General features: G+C 35.6%; 3 protein-coding genes across 3 annotated transcripts; all 3 read right to left on the reverse strand.

Annotated features, from left to right (window-relative positions):
- Window positions 1–1051: 1051 nt before the first annotated feature.
- Window positions 1052–2038, reverse strand: LOC130245383 (mu-type opioid receptor-like). Its single transcript, XM_056478046.1, has one exon. It carries the CDS (start codon window positions 2036–2038, stop codon window positions 1052–1054), a length of 987 nt encoding a protein of 328 aa, XP_056334021.1.
- A 3081-nt stretch (window positions 2039–5119) lies between these two features.
- Window positions 5120–6085, reverse strand: LOC130245384 (leukotriene B4 receptor 1-like). Its single transcript, XM_056478047.1, has one exon. The coding sequence runs from the start codon at window positions 6083–6085 to the stop codon at window positions 5120–5122; it is 966 nt and encodes a 321-aa protein (XP_056334022.1).
- A 4015-nt stretch (window positions 6086–10100) lies between these two features.
- Window positions 10101–23336, reverse strand: nudt21 (nudix hydrolase 21). Its single transcript, XM_056478907.1, has 7 exons — window positions 23070–23336; window positions 18373–18573; window positions 18096–18159; window positions 15403–15492; window positions 14725–14800; window positions 14528–14642; window positions 10101–10455 (listed from the first exon to the last, which is right to left on the reverse strand). Exons 1-7 carry the CDS (start codon window positions 23186–23188, stop codon window positions 10434–10436), a joined length of 687 nt encoding a protein of 228 aa, XP_056334882.1. The 5' UTR covers window positions 23189–23336; the 3' UTR covers window positions 10101–10433.
- Window positions 23337–23838: the final 502 nt, after the last annotated feature.

Here is a 23838-nt window from a genome sequence, read left to right on the forward strand (position 1 = left end):
GAGGAGACATAAGCTGGTTTATACTTCTGTGCCGAGTGATCGATGTGATCCACAGCGCATGCCTTGCGCATTGCTGTGTATTTATACTTTGGCGTGATGTTTGTGTTGCTCTGCAATAACCCTTTTGAAACACTAGCTGGAAGTGAGGTTTTTATGTTCCTCTGTGTCGTGTTTCTTCGCTGGTGTTTTATTTTTTCTGAACGCTACCTTAAGATACAAATAGCTAAAACTCGGGAACCAGGAACTGGGGGATATGCAACAACTTTAATCACAAGGTAAGCACAAAACAAAAGTTTCCATCTGGAGCTACTTCACGGGACTCGACACTTGTAAACGCCCGCTCCATCAGGCTTGCACAACTCTCACCCCCACCCACACTCGTCAGCGCTACCAAGCCAACCAATCACAGAACATTTTATACTGAGTTTACATCAAAGGGAGATTTAAGTATATTTCACAAGTAAATTGCGTTCTAGTCAATGCAAACATGAGTACAGAAGCAGATTACCATCCCATGGTTGAACAATCAGTTCCCCAGTGATGGGTTGCAGCTGGAAGGACATCCGCTGTGTAAAACATATGCTGGATAAGTTGCCGGTTCATTCCGCGGTGGTGACTCCAGATTAAAAAAGGGACTAAGTCGAAAAGAAAATGAATGAATGAACAATTCAGAATACGCGATTCATTTGTCTTTAGTGTTTGGTGTGAACTCTGCCATGTTGCCAAATCAGAGAGGAGAAAACAGCGATGTCATGAGGCTAAAACTCCAGTTTAGCGTCCACACGCACACTCTGTACATGGAAAATCTTTACCCTGGCTGGAGTTTTCAGTAAATTGCGATTTCAGTCACCTAACTCTGCGTTTTCATGTAGACAAACAGCCCAACCACCAGAAAAAAAGGGTGATTTTGAAAATACTTGTTCGTGTGGGCAGGGCCTTAGTTGCCTACATTTAGTTAATTCGCTTCTAATGTGAAACTCTTCTTCACATCAGTTGAAGTATGATTATTTTAAACGTGCATTTCAGAGTACTAGGGTACAGAGATGTCCAATCATCTCTTTCTGAAACATTTAACAAGATTTCCTAAAGAAATAGCATAAAGGAAAGGATTCAAACAACAGTTAAACAAAGCCGAAGCCTTGCTTAAGTCACCATAAACACGACGGAAGGACTTCAGCTGGGAATGAACTTCTGGATCAGATGTTTTAGTCAGAGTAATTACTATATCAATCACATTGATGATGTGCACAGGAGTCCAAAACACAAAGAAAGCCACAACGATGCTGATCACAAGTCTCTTCTTGTAAACCTTGAAGTTAGTTCTCCGGTTTTTGGATTCCTGCTCCTGTGGAGCTCTTGTTAAGCTGGAGTTTTGACTCAAACCTTTATGCAGCCACAGATAACATGTCAACATGATTAAAAATGGAATGACAAACCCCAACAGGATCTCAAGAAATAATACAGTCACTTCTACAGCCAGTGAACTCATTGTCCTCTGACATCTTTGGAAACCATCCCTGTCTTTGAGTCCTTGGGTGAAAAATACTGGTAGGGCAAAAACAAAGGCGAGAGTCCAGATGCAGATCAGCTGAAGGTGTCTGTGTCGTCGCTCCAGCCTGTGCAGAATCATCCTGTTAGCGACCCTTGTCTTGATGACATTGTGATAGCGGTGCACACTCATGGACGTGACTGTCAGGACACCAACATACAGACTCCAGTGACCCATGAAGAACAGAATCTTACAAAACCAAAGGCCAAATTTCCATCCAAATAGTATTCCAAACAGCACAAAAGGAGCCAAGCAAAGACTCAAAGCATCAGAGACCGCAAGGTTGAGCATCAGTTTTAAAGTGAAGCTCAGATTTTTGTTCCACTCACGAGCAATGCTGACGATTACTGCAATGTTGCTCGGCAAACCCACCAAACAACACAAACCCAGAACCACAGCAGGAGCGATCTTCTCTGAACCCACAGCAGGCGTTGAATTAGTGTTGAATTGAATAGGTGTTGAATTGAAGCTTGCGTTGAGCTCCATCATGATCAACTGTTTTAAATCTCTAATTGTACATACAAAACATAGAAGTGACTAACTTACCCCTCCCACAAAAAAAAAAAACATATGTCAAATGGCATGTGCATGTACAGATGCAAAAACAAAGCCCTTATTTATTGCCGTAAGCGCATGTTTTGATGAATAATTCATTATCAATATGACGCAGTATATTATTGTTCTAAATATTTACAAGTAATACAAACAGCTGTTAAATATGAGGATTTTTGTCCCATTGCAAACGTCCAGTAACAGCAAGAGAATTTGCCAATGTTTTTCAGAGCAATACCTTTTGGCATTATTGCGCTTATTAAGGGTTTGAGGTTGTGCCACATCTAGAGTGGTGTTAGAAACATTAGAAAATTATCATTTACCTCAAAGTCAATTAACAGATGTTATCTCTTTAAGCACAAGATTTATAATGTAAAAACAAGATGTTATTATCAGAATAGACATACTATTCCTATGTGTTTTTTAAACAACGGTTTATATCTGAGGATGTTAATGTATATTGCTTCTTCTGTGATAATCAAAAAGAAGTTATGTCTTACCTTGTTTTGGTATTGTGAGTATTACAAGAATATATGGGAAACATTGAGTATATTTTGTAGTATAAAACCTAATGTTAAATACAAAATGTCATTTTAGGATATATACATTAGAATGAACATTCAGATGTTTTTAATTATTTAATCTCATTTTGTTTACCTGCTTAACCTCCGAGGGCTTGAGTGTCCACATATGTGGACAGCACATTTTAGCTCTTAAGGGGCTACTCAAAATACTTTGAATGTTTTATATTTTGTTACAGACATACAGTGTCATCCCGCAAATGTTTGGCAGCATATGAAATGTCCAAAACACTATTTTAACTGTCCAAAATGGGAAAAAAATATGTTTTTACTCTCTGAAAGTCCAAAATTTTTTTATGTTAAATTTGCATTAAAAAATAAAGTGAAAAAGTGTTTTATGTAAATTCGGACCACGAGTCCACATATATGCACATAATTTTTCTCTAAAAAGTACATCTTATCAAAAGATGATACTTAGGTTTTATTCTAATTTGGTTCTAATAAGCCCAAATAGCAAAGAGAAATAAAAAATGCATGTAAAAAAACACCTTGGGCCTTAAGAGGTTATGGAAGATTTTAGCTGGAACTGTGGTTCTTGGTGGAGAAGCAAAGTGGTTTGGGTCACTTGCATACTCTAGAATGGTTGCTAAGGCATGGCTAGGAAGTGGCAAATGTGGTGCATGATTGACTGTTTGCTGTCTTGAGTCAAATGAACATCCTCGGTCACACTTTATTTTGATAGTCCGTTTGTTGAATTTAGGTTACATTGCATCTACATTCCAACTAATTCTCATTAGATTATAAGTAAACTGTTAGGTTGGGGTTAGATTTAGAGTTAGCGTAAGTTGACATGTACTTGCAAAATTTCTGATAGTCAGTTAAATGTCTGTTGAAGCATCAACAGATATTAAGCAGACACTCTACTAATGCTCAAATGGACCATCAAAATAAAGTGTTACCACATGCTCTCACATTTCTAGGACAATAATATCCAAAGATATCTTTTTTTTAAATCTCTTTTAATGGAAGCCAATGGTCGTTTTTTTATTGGAGTGCCTAAATTTGTTGCCATAGATAAACAGTGTCCAAGAATACCCTTAAGAATGACTGGTTGTCTGAGTAGACCTCTCTCAATAGGACTCTAGTGAAGATATCCATCTGGACCCTTTACAATGGCAGTCTTTGGCTAAGTAGTTGGCACCTTCTTGTCTCTATATGACATAGTGGTGAGGAAATGTTCAATACAAAATTACTTTATACGTTATCAAAGTAATAAACCATGATTCAGCATGATTAAATCTAACCACTGAGACTGATGCAACTTTGCATAGCTAACGATGACTAACACTTCACTGTGAAAGTGTGCTGAGCACAAGCTTCCTATTGCTTGATAATGTATGTGTGAACACTCGTTCGACTCAAAATGGAGTCATGCATGCAAGGCATACTTCATAGCAGTTGCAGCATGTTGTACATTCATGGGTGAGAACCATTTTGTCAAAAATGTGCATCCTTACACTCGTCATGTGCCATCACGCATGCGTTCCATATTCGTGTGTGCAATATGCACTTTCAATACATGCGCGTGCAAAAGACGGGAGTGTCTTCAAGACACACGTCTCCGTTCCCTATTCAGGGAACGAGGTTTATGTTCATTACCGAGACGTTCTGTTTCAGCGAGATTAGCACAGAGCTACATTATGTGAACTATATAAGCTGCATTCTGGACATAAGTCAGATGTGGGAATTTCAGCAGTGTCCCACTTTCGACCAGTGTTCCAGGCCACCAGGCATCACATTTGCAATTATATGACATCAGGTGTAAATATTTGATAACATTTCAGGTTACTGTGTTCTAGACATGAATTCAAAAACAAAAAGAATAGGAAATACAAGCTGTCAGTTTGCTATTTTGCATTCATTTGATGGAACATATGTTACACTGTCTGTTGAAGCACATTTGAAGCACATTTCTGGGTTATTGATGCACTCAGTTTTACTTGATTGGTAATATCCCACTTATGCACAATTAGGAAATTATATTTTATTTGAAAACAGTTGTTGAAGTGAGTGACATTTCATTTCAATAAAAGATGGTATGCTTAATAGGGTTTTTATTTGCTAACTGTGCTGGCTTCCACCCTCTTGTGGGCATAGCACTTTCTATGCAGTACTTTGTACCCTGTTACATTGTTTTAGATTTCGAAAAATTTGAGTTGAGTGTTGGTGGTCATCTAGAAATGTGGTTGAGAACCACTGTCTTAGATTAATTTTACTTTTGTATGGCATAGCAGTGCAAAACTGTTTTGTGTGCCTGCTCTCCGGTATGGAATATCTGGAAGATCAAAACTTTAGTATTTTAGCATGAAAAGGCAAGTATTTTACAAATTAGTACAAATTACAAACACTATTTTGTTTTTAAAATCCACATGTGAAATAAATTACATCATACTGCCAACAACAGAAAACTAGAAAGCTCTTAAAATAAATAACCCAATCATCTCTTTCTGAAACATTTCATAAGATTCCCTGAAAAAATGGCATAAAGGAAAGGATTCAAACAACAGTTAAACAAAGCCACAGCCTTGCTTGGGTCACCATAAACAAGACGGAAGGACTTCAGCTGTAAATGAACTTCTGGATCAGATGTTTTAGTCAGAGTAATTACTATATCAATCACATTGATGATGTGCACAGGAGTCCAAAACACAAAGAAAGCCACAACGATGCTGATCACAAGTCTCTTCTTGTAAGTCCTAACATTTGACCCCTTGTTTCTGGATTCCTGCTCCTGTGAAGCTCTAGGTAAAGTGGAGTTTTGACTCAAACCTTTGTGCAACCACAGATAACATGTCAACATGATTAAAAATGGAATGACAAACCCCAACAGGATCTCAAGAAGTAATACAGTCACTTCTACAGCCAGTGAACTCATTGTCCTCTGACATCTTTGGAAACCATCTCTGTCTTTGAGTCCTTGGGTAAAAAATACTGGTAGGGCAAAAACAAAGGCAAGAGTCCAGATGCAGATCAGCTGAAGGTGTCTGTGTCGTCGCTCCAGCCTGTGCAGAATCATCCTGTTAGCGACCCTTGTCTTGATGACATTGTGATAGCGGTGCACACTCATGGACGTGACCGTCAGGACACCGACATACAGGCTCCAGTGACCCAAAAAATACAGGAACCTACAAAGCCACAGGCCAAATTTCCATCCAAATAGTATTCCAAACAGCACAGAAGGAGCCAAGCAAAGACTCAAAGCATCAGAGACCGCAAGGTTGAGCATCAGTTTTAAAGTGAAGCTCAGATTTGTGTTCCACTCACGAGCAATGCTGACAATTACTGCAATGTTGCTCGGCAAACCCACCAAACAGCACAAACCCAGAACCACAGCAGGAGCGATCTTCTCTGAACCCACAGCAGTGCTGCTAGATGTTGAATTGAAGCTTAATTCTGAGTCCATCATCGGATTTTGCTGTCTGGAAAGTGCTGAATCTTCTCTCATTAGAATCTTTTTCTCACTGAATGACCAATTAGTGTTTGTAGAACAGAAACTATGTTGGTTCCTCATAAGTACTAATACTAAAACCACATCTTTACCCCTTAGCTTCCTGTGATTCTCCATCATGATTAAAAAAATCTTTGAATTAGAAACAAAACTTGAGTGACTGACATACCCCTCCCCCCACACACAACCATAAGCCAAATAGCATACTCATGAACAGCTGTAAAAACCACACCAACCTTTCACTGCGACATGCACATGCAAGTTTGCTATTGTCCTTATGACACAGCATAATAAAGCAACAAATTCAGCAGCATACAAATATGAAAATCTGGAAGTGCAAATTTCATGGCCGCTCATTTTAAATGTGCATTCAGTAATCTGTTTAGACGTACAAATACTTTAATAAAACTGGTCATACAGTGTGACCATGCCAAACACTGTGACCGATCAATGTTGAAAAATATCATAAACAGTGCTTTCACCACTCGCCATCCCTTACAAAACTCATTATAATGATGCAATCAAAGTCAATGAGGTATACGCATGAAGTTTTGATTTTCAGTAAGCACTCAAGCATGTCAGTGAACTGTCGTTTCATTAGACTACGTGCCACATTTAAGATCTAGTTTCTTTAAAAATCAATGATCTTCACTGCCTGATTTATATACAACATAAAGGGGGTCTCAGACCATACAAGTAGCACTGAATTAAATTCTATTGTTTAGCACCATGTTTTTAAAACATGGACATTTATTTTACCACAGTCTTTTCAATTCAGTTTGTCCCTGTCTGCTGCACCTGGCGGCACTTGCATTTAAATGCAATGAGTCTTCCATCTCGTCTTACACTTGAACAACAAAATGAACACTGAACTCTTTATTCTATCTATTTTACTGTAAAACAGGGCTCTCAAACTGCAGGCGCCTGCCCTCCTCCTGCCTACGGCCCACAACTGACATTAAAAATATGACAAGATTCAGCCCGCCAAAACATATATTTTTGAACTATTATTGTTCAGTCGCATCTACCCCACCTGTGGCTTTGACCAACTTGTCGACATTTAAAATACTGCATTCAGATTAGTTTTACTTTTATTTTCTCTGAGTGTACGATCGAGAGCAACACACATGTGTTTTAATGGGCTATATGCACACAGAATTTTAATTTTCAGTCAGGCAGCTCAAGGCCTTCCGGTGAACTGTCTTTCCATTACACAATTGTCATGTTTAAGATCTGACTTCTTTAAAAATGAGCGATCTTCACTGCCTGTTAGATATACGACATGAAGTGGGTCTCAGATCGGACAAGAAATTCCATTTCCTCCCGCTAAGTGTTTAAAAAATGACAGCTTATTTTACCCCAGTATTTTCAATGGAAATTCTGTGCTAGCCTGTTGCTACTAACGACGCTAGTGGTTACAATGGTCTTTCATCTCGTATTATGCTTGAACAACTAAATGAATGCTTAAGTCTGTTAAACTGAACGTATTTTAATTATATTACAACATTGATGCTGTAAAATGAACTTTTAATATATTAATGGCCCGTTTCCACTGCCTAAAGGGTACCCTTTTGGTGGGCATGGTGTACAACAGAAAGTTTCAGTCGACGTCATTCTCGCTCGAGGAAATGTCAAAGTAATGCTAAACGGGTCGTTCACATATCATACTGTATAAGAAGCACTTCTCACATAACAGAAGCTTTATAATCATAAATACTTTTGTATAAATGTTCATCACTAACCTTTCTATGAACATGATTTGATTATAACTGCAGATCAATGATAGTGAGAAATAGCCTACTGTAACTATAATTTTATCAATTAAAAAAATAAATGCAACATAGATGGACAAATAGAGACCCTTTCAGTCTTTGATATGCTACCAATTACAGAATAACTACACACAACATACATTTAGCCCTTATTTGGGTTTGAAAACAATGCGCAACATATTGCCCAGTCAGTGCAAACCTCTCATCTGCATCTTTAATCTTCACCAGCACATGTAACCTCTATTAGAAAGTAAATCAGTCATTACGAATTCATAATAGTAATGATAAACATGGCAGTGTTTATGTTTTAGGTTGGTGAAAAAAATCATTCACTCTATCGTTTTTTCAGGCTTCTCCTTTGTTTTTTGTGCGTCACTCTCCATATTGTCTGTTTATGAAATGATCGGATGTCAGAAGCACTTCAAGTTCACTTCACGTTATTATCATCAGCTCAAGAAGTTCGTTATTTGAAATATAGATGCGCACGAGTGATCGCGAGATCCCTGGGGAAAGTAAAACCACTCACACTTTTAAACGGCCTTGTAAAACAACAACAGGACACAGCGGATTTTGTTCTTCTTGGCTTTGTAGCTGTGAATCAACAACGACAAGATATTTCTAAGCTCGGGTCAACCATGGCTCGTTATTATATGCATATAGTATTACGATGTAATGTCTCGGCCGTGTATTTAAAAATGGCGGTTTCTTTGTTTTCATTCTTCTGGTGTGTATGCGCGAGTGATGCTTCTCTGTAAACCAATAGCGTTCAGCAGCGCGTCTAGCTCCACCTTTTGGTACCCTTTGCAAACGGTGCCCAAAAAGTGGTATGGTACGGTTCGTTTTTAGGTACCTTTTAACAGTGGAAACGGCCATAAAAGCGTACCGAACCACTCAGTGGAAACGGGCCGTAAGCTCTTACCGGAAGTTTAATCGTTGGCTTTAAAACTCTAGCTGTGCATAGAGCCAATTCTGTGGCTGATTTAAATGTTAAAATATACCGTTTAAGTGCTTTATTTTTACTAAAGCTCTATTTATTTTGTAAATATTCAAGGCTCGTTTGATTATTTTTTTTACCTGTACTTTGTTGTACATACACTTTCTCATGGCTTACACATTATGCCGGTGGTGTAACAAATATAATAATTTAGCTAATATTTGAATCAAATGGTCTCATTTGATAGATTTTCCTCATATGCTTACTAAGATTTGCACAAAAACCATATACATTAGTAAAATTGTACTGCTGGTTGAATTAAACTTGTTAAAGTAAATGTGAATATGTACATATTTTTCACCTTTGCTGTAGTTTTAATGAACAATTGCCACTAAAATCATCCAAACTGCTTTCTGCTGTTCTTATGCTATTGGGACAATACAATTGGTTGGGACAGAATAATAAGTATCATGCCTATTATTTGTTGTATTTTCCTAGCGATTTAAACTACCACTTCAATATGTACAGCAAGAAACAAAGTTAGTTTTGATTGTATATACTCTGTGGAAGAATGACTTTGTGTCTAAAGCTCGGCCATACACACTACAGCCACAGATATATATCAGCAGCTGATGTGTGACACGATAATTGTGCTAATTAGCATTATCACTGGTGACGGGTAATGCTTGTAATATAAACGTCATGTCTGTTCCACTTTTAATGTACTTGAATGTTAAAACGGCCCTCCTATGAATTGTCATTCACTGAAATGACCCCCTGGCAATTTGAGTTTGAGACCCCTGCTGTAAAAGAAAGAAACCTTATGAAATGTAAAACGGTAATGGTAACCATTCACACCGGAAGCCTATATGTTGCTGAAACACACTAGCTGTGCATGTAGAGCATTAATGCAATTTCCAATCTTTACAGCATAGAAGAAAAAAAAAAAAAACTACCCACAGCAAAAGTTAAAATTAGTTCAGCTCAGCTCCACAGAAAAACCACAGCGTTGTTTAACCCAGTGTGTGTGGGATCTTAATTAACATTATAAGTGATGATTCGTGAAAAAAAAAAAAAAAAGTACAAAAAAAAAATACCCGGCCTCTAAAGAAGCTCATTGGTACTTCTAAATATAAACAAACATATTATTATTTAACTTAACCGAGACCAATTTGATTTCAGATTCTGTACCATAACCTGCTCTACACCAAATTCCCATTCATATCTATTAACAATAAATAGAACAAATGAACTCCACATAATCTCCAAGAGAACCATTTATTATAAAAAGCACTGACAAATATACAAGGTTTAAAAAAAAAAAAAAAGTCACTGGAACATTTTTTTTTCTAAAGACACTGTATTCACCACTTAGTCAAACATAAAAATGTAGTTACTTTATGACAAAGTTCAATAACAGGGACTTGCGATGTAGCTATAAATGAGAAAAACAATAATCCACACATTTCTATGCAATCCAAATCAATGTAATGAAAACAGGCCAGCTGAGAGATTCCGGAAACCTCAATGGACCTCGCCATCAGCCATCATCAAGCTGCGCTCACAGAGACAGCTTCATGACAAAACCTTGAGCTTCTCAATTGTAGATGAAGTTAAACCTGTGAAGTGGAACAAAGTTGACAAAGATCACAATGCATTTATATTAAGCCTGCAAATTTACATTTAATCTAAGGCTGCAAGATATTGGGAAAATCTGACATTGCGATATTTAGTTTTCTTGCAATAAATATGTAGCAATATGAATACAACTTTACCAGATGAATTGAATAGTTATATTTGAAAAATTGCACTCATTTAAAAAAAAAATCATCATGATATCATGTTTCGTATCATTCGGTCTCGATAATTATTGGATATTGTTTAACAATACATTTAGGAATGTTAGGATTTCTTTTATTTAACCACTTTATTTTAATTTACCAACATTACTAAGGCAAAGAGATTTAATAGACAAAAACTGAAATATTTTAACTAAATATCTGATCTCTTTATAATGAAATAAACATAAGTGACTCTTAAACTTGATAAATAAAATATTACAAAGTGTGTGCAATGGTAAAGCCTAAATGCTGAACAATCTAAGCAAACTTTAAGGTATGAATAATAATGATACAGTGAACCTCAAACGCTGTAAACAAAACCTATTATATTAATCAAATCTGAGATTTCAAGTAAAAGAACTAACCATCATTACTCAAGTACATATTGCAACATTACAAATTGTGAAGTTGGATGACTACATTACCCCTATGCTAAAAACTCTTTCAGATAGGGTGCTGGGATGTACAAGAAAAGAAACCAAAAATCTACTCTGGCAACATCCTTACTAGGGTTGGGTATCGTTTGGGGTTATTTCGATACCAGTGCTGCTGAATCGATACTTCTGAGCCACAAAATAATGGTGGATGACTCTAGAAAAATCTTTTATTTGACAAAATCTTTAAAAAAAATTATTTTAATAGAACAATATCATTAAAGTTTAAAGTAAACATCAATTCATATTTCATATATTTGAATTACATTAATATATTTACTTTGATCATTTGTTGGTTAGCATGAATTTAAGATTTGCATTATGAAATTACATTAGTTTACTACTAACCTGTGAAAAGGCTGTCAGCAAAATACTGAACTCTTTTTTTCTAGGGTTGGGGCTTGTGACTGTGTTTACATGGGTATCAGTGATCTAATGATTTGCCTTAATCTGAATAAGACAATAATATGATCAAGGGGTTTACATGAGTTGCTTTTTGAATGTTCATTTCATGATCCTGTCTTACACGTTATAGTCGGTGGTGGTTCTAGACCAGAGAAACTGGGGGTAAATGTTATATATAATTAGTAAAATGTTATGCACCGACTGTCACCATGGGGAAGATAAAAAAAAGTAGATATTAGAAATGAGTTAAACTATTATGTTTAAAATGTGTTGTAAATAAATCATGTGTTGAAGACGGAAATTAAAGATGAATGAAAGCAAAACTTAAGGAGTTGAATATGACCTTTACATGAGCGTGACTGAAAACTACATTTGATTGTGTTTCTTCTGTTCTTTGGTACTTGCCGACTGTTTGTAAATTCAATAATGCATTTTCTAACATAAAACTATGTACACTAGATTTCTGATTAATAATGGTCTCTGCATAGCAGAGGACCTATCTGTATATTTTCTCTATATTATTATAATATTATCTATATTAAGCTATTATCTGTGTCAATTTGGGCGTCAACCTCTGACGAATGCAGGGAACTAGACTAATGCGCGCAGCACCGTCAAGTGCGCACGAAAGCAGAGGGAACTAGTGCCCGAGGGAGCGAGTGCACGTAACGCTAAGAGCGTGCAGAGAGAGGCCTCAGTCAAATCTCCACAATCTGCCACCGATGGCTGATCTCGCTTCTCCGCAGCGTTTTGACACAAAAATACGCATCCAAATTTAGGGGGGCTAAGCTTGTTGACACGGGGACTGGTGGAAGAGTGCTCTTTTAATGGAATTCGATACCGCACGTTAAATGGAAAGAAAAAAAAAAACTCTGCATTTCGCGACGCAGGTGTCTGTGGTCCTTTTAAGGTTATCAAAAAAAATAATAATAAATAATAATAATAATAAATAACTGTTTGCATGGTAGTCTAGACTCTAAATCAGAGTATTGTCTAAATCATATTAAAATCGGAGCATTAGTGTCCATGTACGTACTCATTAAGAGTGCCAGCTGATGTCAAAAACAGTGCATTCCTCTGCGTTTGAGCCCTCAAATGTGTCATTAAGCTTGACGTGTTTCCACCTTACAAGCAACTTTTGTAAAGCATTTGCTTCACATTGCTGTGTCAGAATCCTTGCTTGTAAAAAACGCTTTAGAATGCTTAGTTTAAGCAAATTTGATGAACGCGATCATGCGTGTTATTCTGAAGAGAGTCGCTCTCGCTCACCGAATGCGTTGTACTGTGTGCGTCAGTTCACTAAGTAACAGGAGTCAAACGCCTGATCGCCTGTCCATATTCCTCAAAGTTGTTTAGAATTAAATGCCTAGAGATGGTGTGACATTGCGTACCTATGTATGCCTTAGATGCACCCCTTGACGCTTCTTACGTCCTCGTTGCAGCACCAGTGGCACCGAAATGCACATGCTGATTTGATCTTGTACATACCAGTTACAAAAGTACTGGTGCTATAATGGCACCAGGTTTCGGTACCCAACCCTAATCCTTACATCTTTTATTTACAATCTCCACACTGCTGCTAGCCATGGGACTCATTTTCGCATATGTTGTTATTCTGACATGAAGTGACAAGCGCGAGCTTGTAGTTATCTTCACCATTTTCAATGCACTTTGCACTCGCGCTACCTTAGCGTCTCTCAAAACTAGGCGTGTCAACCGTTTTCTCAGAGGATGAAAAACAGACAAAACATTGCTGCAGTTAAAGTTTTTGGAGAAAGGTAAAAAGTGCTGCAGTATTTGGATGCGCTGTGTTTGTCTGAGGTAATTAGTCTACCATCATTACTGAAATGTGTATGTTCCATGCAAAGTCTAGAGCAGATTGGTTAGTTCTTCTTGCATTAATCGCGGTGAGCTTGCAGATTTGGAAAAGTTCAGATGTTTTTCAACAGGTGTATCTGAAAAATGCGTGCATCACGTGCACGTCGTGCAAATCGCGAGCCTCCATTGGAAATTACAAACTTACAGCTTAAGCTTATTGCCACTGCTTCCAAGGAGTGGGCGCTCAGCAGCCACAAACAATAGCCTTCATACCCAACTTTTTAAATCGTTACTGACAATAGTGTTCGGTCAATAAATACCGATATAGATTTTAATCGCCCAGCCCTAGTTGGGATGATCAATCTTTTTGTATGCAGTGTGTTTGCATAAATTAGAATAAATTACAAGCATATATAAATACAACAGAGCAAAGATAGAAGTTCAATAAACAGTGCTTTACGTTTTATTGCAAAGTCTAACAGTAATCAGGTACAGAATTGAACAATCAAACAATAATTTGATCATCATTGTATAACCAATTAAATAGTATATACATACATTTGTTTAAATATTTAGTAAATAATCTATCCATCACATTGACTATTGCAGTAATGCACATTGCGATATCGATGCTGAAACGATTAGGGTGCAGCCCTAATTTAATCACCCTAAAGTTGTTCAATAGCTTCTATTGAACAAAATAGAAGATATTTTGAGGAAAACTGTAATCACTGACATCCTAATGCCTCTTTCACACTAGCAGCCACTTTGTAGCTGCCTGCTGCTCTGAGTGGGCATTCCTACATTGAGTTTGCTTAGGTAATGTTTATGGTGATATTCACAGGGAGCAAATGAGTTCAGAGAAATTTTCAGAGAAAAACATTGTTCAGAGAAAACACTAAATATAAATGGAATCAATACATAAAATGCTTAATTACAAAGATCATCAAGTAAAAAATGTGTTCTCGGTCATCGCGGCTATTTATCTGCAAGTCGCTTATAGTGTGAATGCAGCTTTTGTAGGAAATGAATACTTCCACTATTATGAAATCAATGGTTCCCAATTTCCAACATATCTATTTTTTCATTAACAGGAGGAAACTTCAAATAGGGTTGGAACAACTGGAGAGCGAGTAAATAATGACAGGACTTTCATTTTTTGTAAACTATCACTTTAAGAAGTCATATCTCACCTGCTCAGTAGCTGTGGAAGACTGGATATAATCGGACCATAACCAGGAGCATTATCATAAAGCTCAAACAACGGAGCAGCCACCAGCTTGTAGTTCTTTGGCACGGCAAACAATGCTAAAGACACACATGAGGTTAAACTGTATAATCAGTTCTTCACACATTGTGGATTGAGTAAACAAATCATTTCTCATCCTACCTTTCTCTTGCAGCTGTACTAGGAAAAGCTTCTTGTGTTCTTTAGGTTTAGTGATGTGTGCTGGAATATAGGGGTACTGTGGAGGGAAATGGACATTTAACATTAAACATTTAATGCATTTTACATTACAGTTGCCTTATAATGACTTTTTTAAATTTGCAAAATTACAGACAGAAAATTATTCTGTGTTACTAACCTTTCAAAGATGTACATTTATTGTAAGAGGGAAAAAAAAGTAGGAATCAGCTTTTTTGGCAATCATAATGTGAAGTAAAAAGACCTTAAGTTGTCTATTTAAAAAAATAATTATGCTTAAAATGTTTTCAAAATATTAATGATAAAATTTGTTTTGTATCTAAAATGAACATAACACAATTTTGAGCAAACAAAAAAAAATTTACCCATCCATTTGTGAGCCTGACCCCAAAAAATGTGATATGTATAATGTATATATCATAATAAAATGGAAATTTTTATTTTAATTTAGTTTCAACGTTTACTACACATTTCAGATCCAATAATATTTAATTTTCCACCTATTTTTGATGAGTCAGGCATTACAGGATTAAAACAACAAAAAGGGGTTTAAATCATACCAATATAAGTATAAATAATTAAAATATACCATTAGTCATGCAGTGATTGTTTTGACTAGTGAAGAGAAACATATTTACATACCTGAGGTGGTTCAAAGTTTGGTCTCCACCAGTTCCCAATGCAGTCATCAATGACCCAGTCCTGTTTCACCCCATCCTGGCGTCCCAAAATCTTGACAAAAAGATGAGAATTACTATTAATTTATTATTCATTTGAGAAGTTTTTTTTTAAACTAGCACTAGCTAAAACTAGCACTAGCTAAAAAAAAGCTCACATACGCAGTGTATATTTGACAAAGATAGATAGATAGACAGACAGACAGACAGACAGACAGACAGATAGATAGATAGATAGATAGATAGGCAAGAAGGCAAACAGACAGATAGGCAGGCAGATATGTATAATGTACATATAATATGATATGAATATATAGAATAATTATTTTGAGACATACTGTTTGAATTTAAAAGAAACGTGAATATGTTTTGATGTGTAATTCATCACTGCGATTCAAAGCCAAATTTTCAGAAGCCATTACATCATTCAGAAATTCAGATTTGTCTGCTCATGTTATTTCTGATTATCATCAATGTTGAAAAAGCAGGATATATTACTTTCAAAGTAGAATTAAAACAGATTTATTAAGGACATGTAAAAATGATTAATAAAGTGACAAAGACATTAAAGAAAAAAACTAAATTAATATCTGTTAACCGCTTGTAATGTAGACTACATTTCATGTTTGACATGTTGTAATGGTATTTTGATAACTGAATTCTGATAACTATTTATGGAAATAGTTACACTGCCTTTTAGAAGAATTGACTGAAAAAAACATCTGGTATTTTTTTTCAATTTTTTAATAGTATTCTGTACTAGGCCTGTTTTATTCATTTCTTCCTTGAAAGAATAATTAAAATTTATCTGATTCATGATCTAAATGCAGTCTTGGTTCATCTGTAATTCTCTCTACAATGTACGCATATAATGCATCATTAGCCAATGTTTTTTAAGCTCATATTTAATAATGAAAATGTGAATGAAAACAAAAGTTATGGCGTATTCTAATTTAAAAATAACTAAATAAATGTTACAAAAAAGATGCACAATAGATAGATTCACTCAATAGATTTTTACAACCCTTGACAACTGAAATGAGGCTTACCTCTGATTTATACCTAAAGTCTTACCTCTGATTCATATTTGATGACTATGTCTGTGGGTGTCACCATTCAAAATTAAAGCACAACTTTTCGCTTATAATGTCTTATTGCTCATCATCATAAATTAAAATAACATTGTATGACAGCTGAGTAAAATCCTGGAAAATATACTGTGAAATTCTGACCAATATGATGAGTTTCTCGCATGTGACTTGTTTAGTCCGTTTTTACTTTGGTCCGTTTAGAAACGTTGCTGTGTAAAAGCGAACCGCACCAAGAACAAAACGCAACATTGTGACAATTTCATCGATCTACAGGTGTAAAAGCACCCTATCAGTATTCATGTACAGTAATTGAAAAGTAATTAAAATATAAAATAATACTACATAGTCTTGTATAAATAATTTAATAAAATTGATCATTATTAAAAGTTACAAACCGCACAATATTTTTATGTTTGAATTTTGTTGAATCCTCATACAGCCACAGGACTCAAGAACACTTGCAAATGATAAACTATAATCCAGACTCAACTAGTGGTCGACCTGATATATTGGCCGATTTGTTTGTCATTTTTCAAATATTGACGAATATGTTCGAGGCAGGATTTTTATTTTGATGGAGCTACAGCTGTGAGCACAATCTGCCATTTGCTTTAGTCATTCAGTCTGACAGTTCTGTCTACAGGGTACCCCCGGGATCCTCCAAATGAAATTCTACTATAGTTTTATTGTCACTGTCGCCACTAGCTTGCATGGTTTTTGGATTGCTCTTCAGTGTTTGAACTCTCAGTAGTGATTATTAAACCACACTAAACTGAGCTAAACTGAACTGAACTTAAACTTTGAAAAATGAACTACACTGTTTCAATTTATTGTTATCTTTTATGTGAAGCTGCTTTGACACAATCTACATTGTAAAAGCGCTATACAAATAAAGGTGAATTGAAATGAACGAACGCACGCGCGCACTTGCTCGCTCTGGAGCGATTTACCGACCGATCCCGCGCTTTATTCGGAAATGTATTCCCGCGCCAGAAAAGAAGAAAAGTCACGCCAGCAGGTCAAATGGGCCACAGTGTGAGAGAGAGAGAGAGAGAGAGAGAGAGAGAGAGAGAGAGAGAGAGAGAGAGAGAGAGAGAGCGAGCGAGCGAGAGAGAGAGACATACCATGTTATTTTTTATACTATAACTGGCTAATAATACAATCATAATATAAATCTTAAAATTATATATATATATATATATATATATATATATATATATATATATATATATATATATATATATATATATATATATATATATATATATATATATATATATATATAATTTTAAGATTTATATTATGATTGTATTATTAGCCACATTTATATTACCATTATATTGTTTACATTACATTGTTACATATTTACATTATTATTGTTTTCATGCTTCACTACCACATTTGTCTGTTTCCAACTGGATGTAAAAAAAGCACTTCAACCTAATCATGCGCAAGTTACCATCATGAGCATGAAAGTTCATTATTTCAAATATAGACTTGTGGTGAGTGCAGCCCTACAACTGACTATATAGTGTAGCTTTAAACACAGTCAGAAAAATAATGATACCTCTGTCATTAGTCGCTTCAACCCCTCCACCTCATCCTCTCCAGGATTCAACTCGCCTCCAGGGCTGTAAAAACAAAATATAAAACTGTCAGTTGTTCAAACTCACAATAGATGAACAAACAAAACAATATAAAGAAAAAGCAAACAAGCCATTGCAAAATAGTGAACAACAAGTAGGAATATGTGAAGATAGGTTCCTTTATATAACAGCTTAATCACTCAAACAGCAGCACTCATTTCAATTCATCACATCCACAACGCACAAACTCCAGCTTACAGTTTGAAGAAGGTTGTCCCCAGCTGAAGTAGCAGAACATGAGGGAGTCTGTGCTCGTGCACGATCAGAACACCCTCCACTGTCCGCCGCATCCCCATTTTCTCAAATTCTTCCCGCATCCGCTGAAAGCGTGCAGCTACCGAGCTGTCCTTTTCATAGAGCGGCTCCTTGGTGCCAAATGTGTAATTTGTAAGAGGGTATCTGTGGGAAAACAAATATCATTTTTATTTCATTTAAATTAAGACATGATAAAGCTTTAATGATCCACACACTGCAAAACAAAACATAGCATCATAACAAATGAGGGAAAAAAGAAGGCCAGCACTATATGTGGCCGCTAGTAGGGCTGCACAATATATTGTTTCAGCATCGATATCGCAATGTAATAGTCAAATCGAGAGTATACGCAATGTTGAGTTTGGATTATAATTTTGCAAGCGTTTTTGAGGCCTGTGACTTTGTGAGGGTTTTAACAGCATTTGGGCCTAAGAAAAAATTTACTGTTTTAAAAAAAAATTAATAATGATAAATTCTATTGAATTGTTTTTAAAACAAAGACAATGCAGTATTATTTTACAATTGATTATTCAATCACTGTAAACCTAAATACAGTTGACTACTCAAAAACAATAAAACACTGTTTATATAATTTGTGTTTTTTTTTATTGAATTTATCTATGCTTGTTTGTTATATTTTATGCATGCACTCCCCTACAAAATCATCCCAATCAATCTAAAATTTCTAATTCTTTTCAAATAAAATTGTATTTATATTGCAATATATGTTGCAGAATAAAAAATATCCCAATGTTAGATTTTTCCAATGCTGTGCAGCCCTAGCTGCTAGTCATGGTAATTTCCATAAGGCTTCAAAACCTTTAAGAATCTTGTTTTCAAATAAGTGGTTGCATATCAAGGGGTCACAAAAAGTCCCAATTTATGTAATGGAGGATGCATTTTATCATAATTATTTTGAAACGTTTTTAAATTCCAATAGTTCAACTATGTATGATAAACCAACATTATACAAGCATCTATAGTTTTTATCTGGTCTTGGATGAGTTTATACAAGTTTTTAAATTGCAGATTTAGATAAATAAAATTCTTAAGATTAATTAACAATTTCTTATTGGCCTTTTTTAGTGGAGCCATGCATAGACCAAACAGAACATGCCCTAAAAACTAAACATACAATACAGACACCTTTTATTTAATGGTTTATGTCATTAGTTAATAAAATTTGATAAGATTTTACATTTGGCCCAAGTTTTATTGCATTTTTGCTAGGGCTGCACTATATATCGATTTAGCATCGCTAGGATTTGTGATTTTTGAATTGTTAGTTGAGGAGGGGGCAATCCCTTATTACTGAATATTAATCAGATGATGTCATTACACTGCTGTGACATCAGCCAATTATTTCATTGCTGATCATAATTTCGAGAATCGATAGATCTGTCCTTAAGATCAGTTCATGCAGACATTTTAATCTGATTTACAAACTTGTTTGAAGAAACAAATTAGTCTGAGATCGGTTAACAAGATTAAAAGATCCAGGATCTGTCAAATCATCTTAGATTGTTTAGCAAGTTTAAAGAACCGACCTCAGGACTCACAGTTGAAAACCCTCAGGATTTGTAGAGTATTTGCAAATTTTAACCATATAGTTACTAGAACGTTTGTTATTTTAGGGCATGTGACTGTTTTAGTATTTCAAGTCACTTTAAAGCATTCAGGCATAAGAAATTATGTAACTATAAGATTAATTATATTTAATGATGTATACATGTATATGAAGACTATACAGTGTTATTTTAAATTTGATATTTCAATCTGTGCATTTGAATATTGCCAGATTCCCTACTTTATTTATGAAAGCTTGTGATAAGTTTGTTACTGTATATTATTGCAGAAGCACTCCCTTAATAAATCATCTAAATTATTAATTATTTTCAAATAGACCTACTCATTTCATCTAGTGAAATTATCGCAATGTACATCGCAGAAGATTAAAATATCACATGGTAATTTTTTTACAATATTGTGCTGCTCTAACTTTGACCAGAAGGCATTACAAATCTGTGGTATTTTTGAATGTTTAAAGGTTCTGTGAAGTGCTTTGAAATGCACATTTATATTCCATGTTTGAGGTAATCTCAACATGAAACATAAAGAGATGGTGGTAGCTCCTCCCCTTTTGAAAATAAAAACAGCCAATAGCGTCTTGTTTTTATCACAATCTCTGCCAAAAGAGTGGAGGAACAATTACGTCAATTTGTATGCAAAAATCCGGAAGCGAGTTAGCATTTTAGCAATTCTGGTTCCCTCATCCCAGTCAATGTTTTTTTTCAATGGAATTTCAGTTAAATCGCTTAAATAAGGTTCGTGGCTAACACAAACTCAAGATACTTTCACGTTTTATTCTACGACATAAAACACATCAGTTACATCACACTCTTGACTTTTTTAATCGGTTACACTTCTTTAAAAAGACGGTTGCTATCAAGTTGCTAAACTGGACTACAGGTGGTGTCGGAGACATAGTACGTCATCGAGCTGATCTGGTCTGGAACGCAGCCCGCTAGCATTGGGCATTTGGATATGTCTGTTATTTAAGTATTTTCATAAACTGTATTTTTCTAATTTGGAACTCATATTGAGTGTAGATAATGCCTTCAATTGTAAAGACTGTCAAGACAGATTAATTTGTTGATCCTTTATTTTAAATAAACGATATTATAAGGGATACCAGTGCAGCCTCTCTCTTTTCTGCTCTCAGTAATGCAAACGTGTGAATAAATGTGTAAGAAATACATACATATTAACTGTAATTTTAACGTGATCAATTGATTTTTCATCGTTTTTTTTCTTCATCTGAACACATTTAACTGTCATAACTGCAATATTTACACGTCTCCTTAAAAATGTATAGCATATGTGACTGTAAGGGCTGCTTTTCGCAGTACTTCGTAACAAAAAAGAATATTGAATGTTGTTCTCTATCTATGATGGAACTTGCAGGCATTTTATAGACCTGTCCAACATGCCTCATTTCTGTCATCTGTTACTAAGGTATGTTAAGCGGGCTGTATGCACACGAGTGATACACTTATTTAAATGTGTCTTATGATAATACTATGTAGGCACATTTATACATACAGTTTTAAAACTTTCACAACAACCGTAAAGCAAAACAAATTGTATTTCCCACGTAAAAAACATGCAAAAGGCACGTAGGTGTGTTTTTGCATATTTATTTGTTTATAATAGATAGCATGGATTATAATATAATAAACCGAGAGAGTAAATCTTTGTCATGGACCATTCTAAAAATAAGCTTGATAAGTTGTCTGTAGCAGGGTGGCGAGCGCCTTAAAGGCACTGTAGTCTGTTTATAGACAGATGTTAGCATTTTTTAATTCTTGCGTTTGCATTTAAGATCCAAAAGTGATAAAAGTTATATTATCGTGCGAGGATTATCCGGCTTGACAAAACGTGTAACTGTAATGAACAGTGTTTGAACACAATCTTCGAAAAGCCTATGGGAAAATCCTATAGGGATTTTATCGAGGGAACCAGTTTTATGCTAACAGCCGATTAGCCTACAAGGTGACGTCATAGTTCCTCCACTTAATGAGGGTGTTTGAGCTCCAGTGCATCAAATGAATCCCAAATGAGAACCGTCTTGAGAGGGGTGGGGTTTATACTCACATACTAGAGAGCCTTTGATTGGTCAAGATTTGATGAGTAACTGAAGTATGAGGTGACGTAAAAATAATCATAGATTAAGCGGAAGTGACAAACTGCAGGCTTTAGATGTGTATATCGTGTTTATATCTTATAACACAAATTGGGTCACGGACAAGCACACTACTTTATAGATATGCTTAAAACTAGCATCTATAGCTTAATTTTAATTTTACGGGACCTACCTTTTAAATAGCAATCATTCACTCGGTTTAAACGAAGTGTAATTTGGATTTTGCGCACTCCTACAACGGGCGTTTCATTCCATAGTGTATTTATACAGCTTTTTTGTACAAATTATAGGTAATACTCTCAAATAAGCGTTTTAAAATTAAATTTTAACTTTCATTAAGGATCGTTCATATTAATATTTGATTAACATTGGCATAAGATAAGCGTTAATAACAAAGGCATCGTTTTCTAGCATAACTCGATTTGTTTACGTACTTAAAATTTCGACTGTTTGAACTATAGATCACACACTTGCACCAAATAATATCATAAACGACAAACAATCAAATAACGTTTCGATAAATCTGCTCCTGTCGACTAATGTTACTGTATGTTTTCAATATATTTTGAATAAATGTGCAAAGACCCCTAGGATAAAACACCGAGAACAATGCTAACTATCACACATGGAACACAACACCAATAATAACTGTATCGAACGCTTTGATGTTTCAGTACCCTGCATATGTAAATACTGCCATAGAGGTACATGATTTGGGCCACATATGAACCAAAACTCGGAATATTTTACTATTGTTATCAATACAAACAACAGCTGGCAGGAAGAAGCTAACTTGCGGTAGGGTGCCATGGTCAAACGCTAACAATACTAACGTACTAAAATAAAAGCCACAATGCAGCACTAGGACTGATGAGCATTAAAGTTTGTTTAAGCCATCGCATATATCGTTTGCAGTGTTGAATTTTAAGTTACTCACAGGTTAATTGTTCTCTCCAGGGTGAGCGGTTTAGTCGCCTGGGTAATGTATTTATTCCCGAACTGATTTACTCCACGAGGCCAACCGGTAGATGATCGATTAGGAGGTACAACTGACATCGTACGACAGATTATTCGACGAAAATCGCTTCCTAATGTTTGTACTAATCGAGTTTTTTTCCACGTTGATTACTATAGTACTGTGATTGAATTGCACAGCCTTGGCGCTCGATGAAAACTGGAATACGGCGCTCTGCTGTGAAAGCACATCCGGGACATTGGGTTACTTCCTGTGTTACAACCGAGCGCTTCGGCACTTCTGATTTTTCTCATCTGATCTTTGAGCAAGAGTGGTTTTCCACATTATAAGTAATAGGTTTGAACAATCCAGTCACGTTTCTACACCTCTCCCTTCAAAATGAGGATTTGTTGCGGTTTATTACACTCTTCTGACTGCTACAAGGCGTGTTTTGGTGTTTGTTAGCCTGATATATCCAATCACAAACAACCGAAACCACAGAAATGTCCAAAGTAGTTTAATAAACCATGTATTAATCGGAAAAATCTGAAAGAAAAAAACAACAACCATTAAACCACTTATATAGCCTGTAATTCTAATAATTCTAATAGTTATATAGGGAATTTAACCATTTGATGTTTGCAAGATTACTTTGTGTATAAGTAGCCTAGTTTTCTGTTAAATATAAATAGTTACCAATTTATTTTTAATAAAATATTTTATATGGACTCTTGGTGTTTTTAAAACACAT

The sequence above is a fragment of the Danio aesculapii genome, chromosome 18, assembly GCF_903798145.1.
Source record: "Danio aesculapii chromosome 18, fDanAes4.1, whole genome shotgun sequence".
In the NCBI taxonomy this organism is placed as follows: domain Eukaryota; kingdom Metazoa; phylum Chordata; class Actinopteri; order Cypriniformes; family Danionidae; genus Danio; species Danio aesculapii.

Bases quoted from the DNA above. Each gene is read 5' to 3' on its own strand.
- LOC130245383 (XM_056478046.1), bottom strand. From the start codon at position 2,038: ATGATGGAGCTCAACGCAAGCTTCAATTCAACACCTATTCAATTCAAC.
- nudt21 (XM_056478907.1), bottom strand. From the start codon at position 23,188: ATGTCAGTTGTACCTCCTAATCGATCATCTACCGGTTGGCCTCGTGGA. The intron at 14,643-14,724 runs GTAGGATGAGAA...GTGTGTCTTTAG, and splicing joins AGTACAGCTGCAAGAGAAAG to CATTGTTTGCCGTGCCAAAG. The intron at 10,456-14,527 runs GTGAGATATGAC...TCCACTTCACAG, and splicing joins CTTCCACAGCTACTGAGCAG to GTTTAACTTCATCTACAATT.
- LOC130245384 (XM_056478047.1), bottom strand. From the start codon at position 6,085: ATGGACTCAGAATTAAGCTTCAATTCAACATCTAGCAGCACTGCTGTG.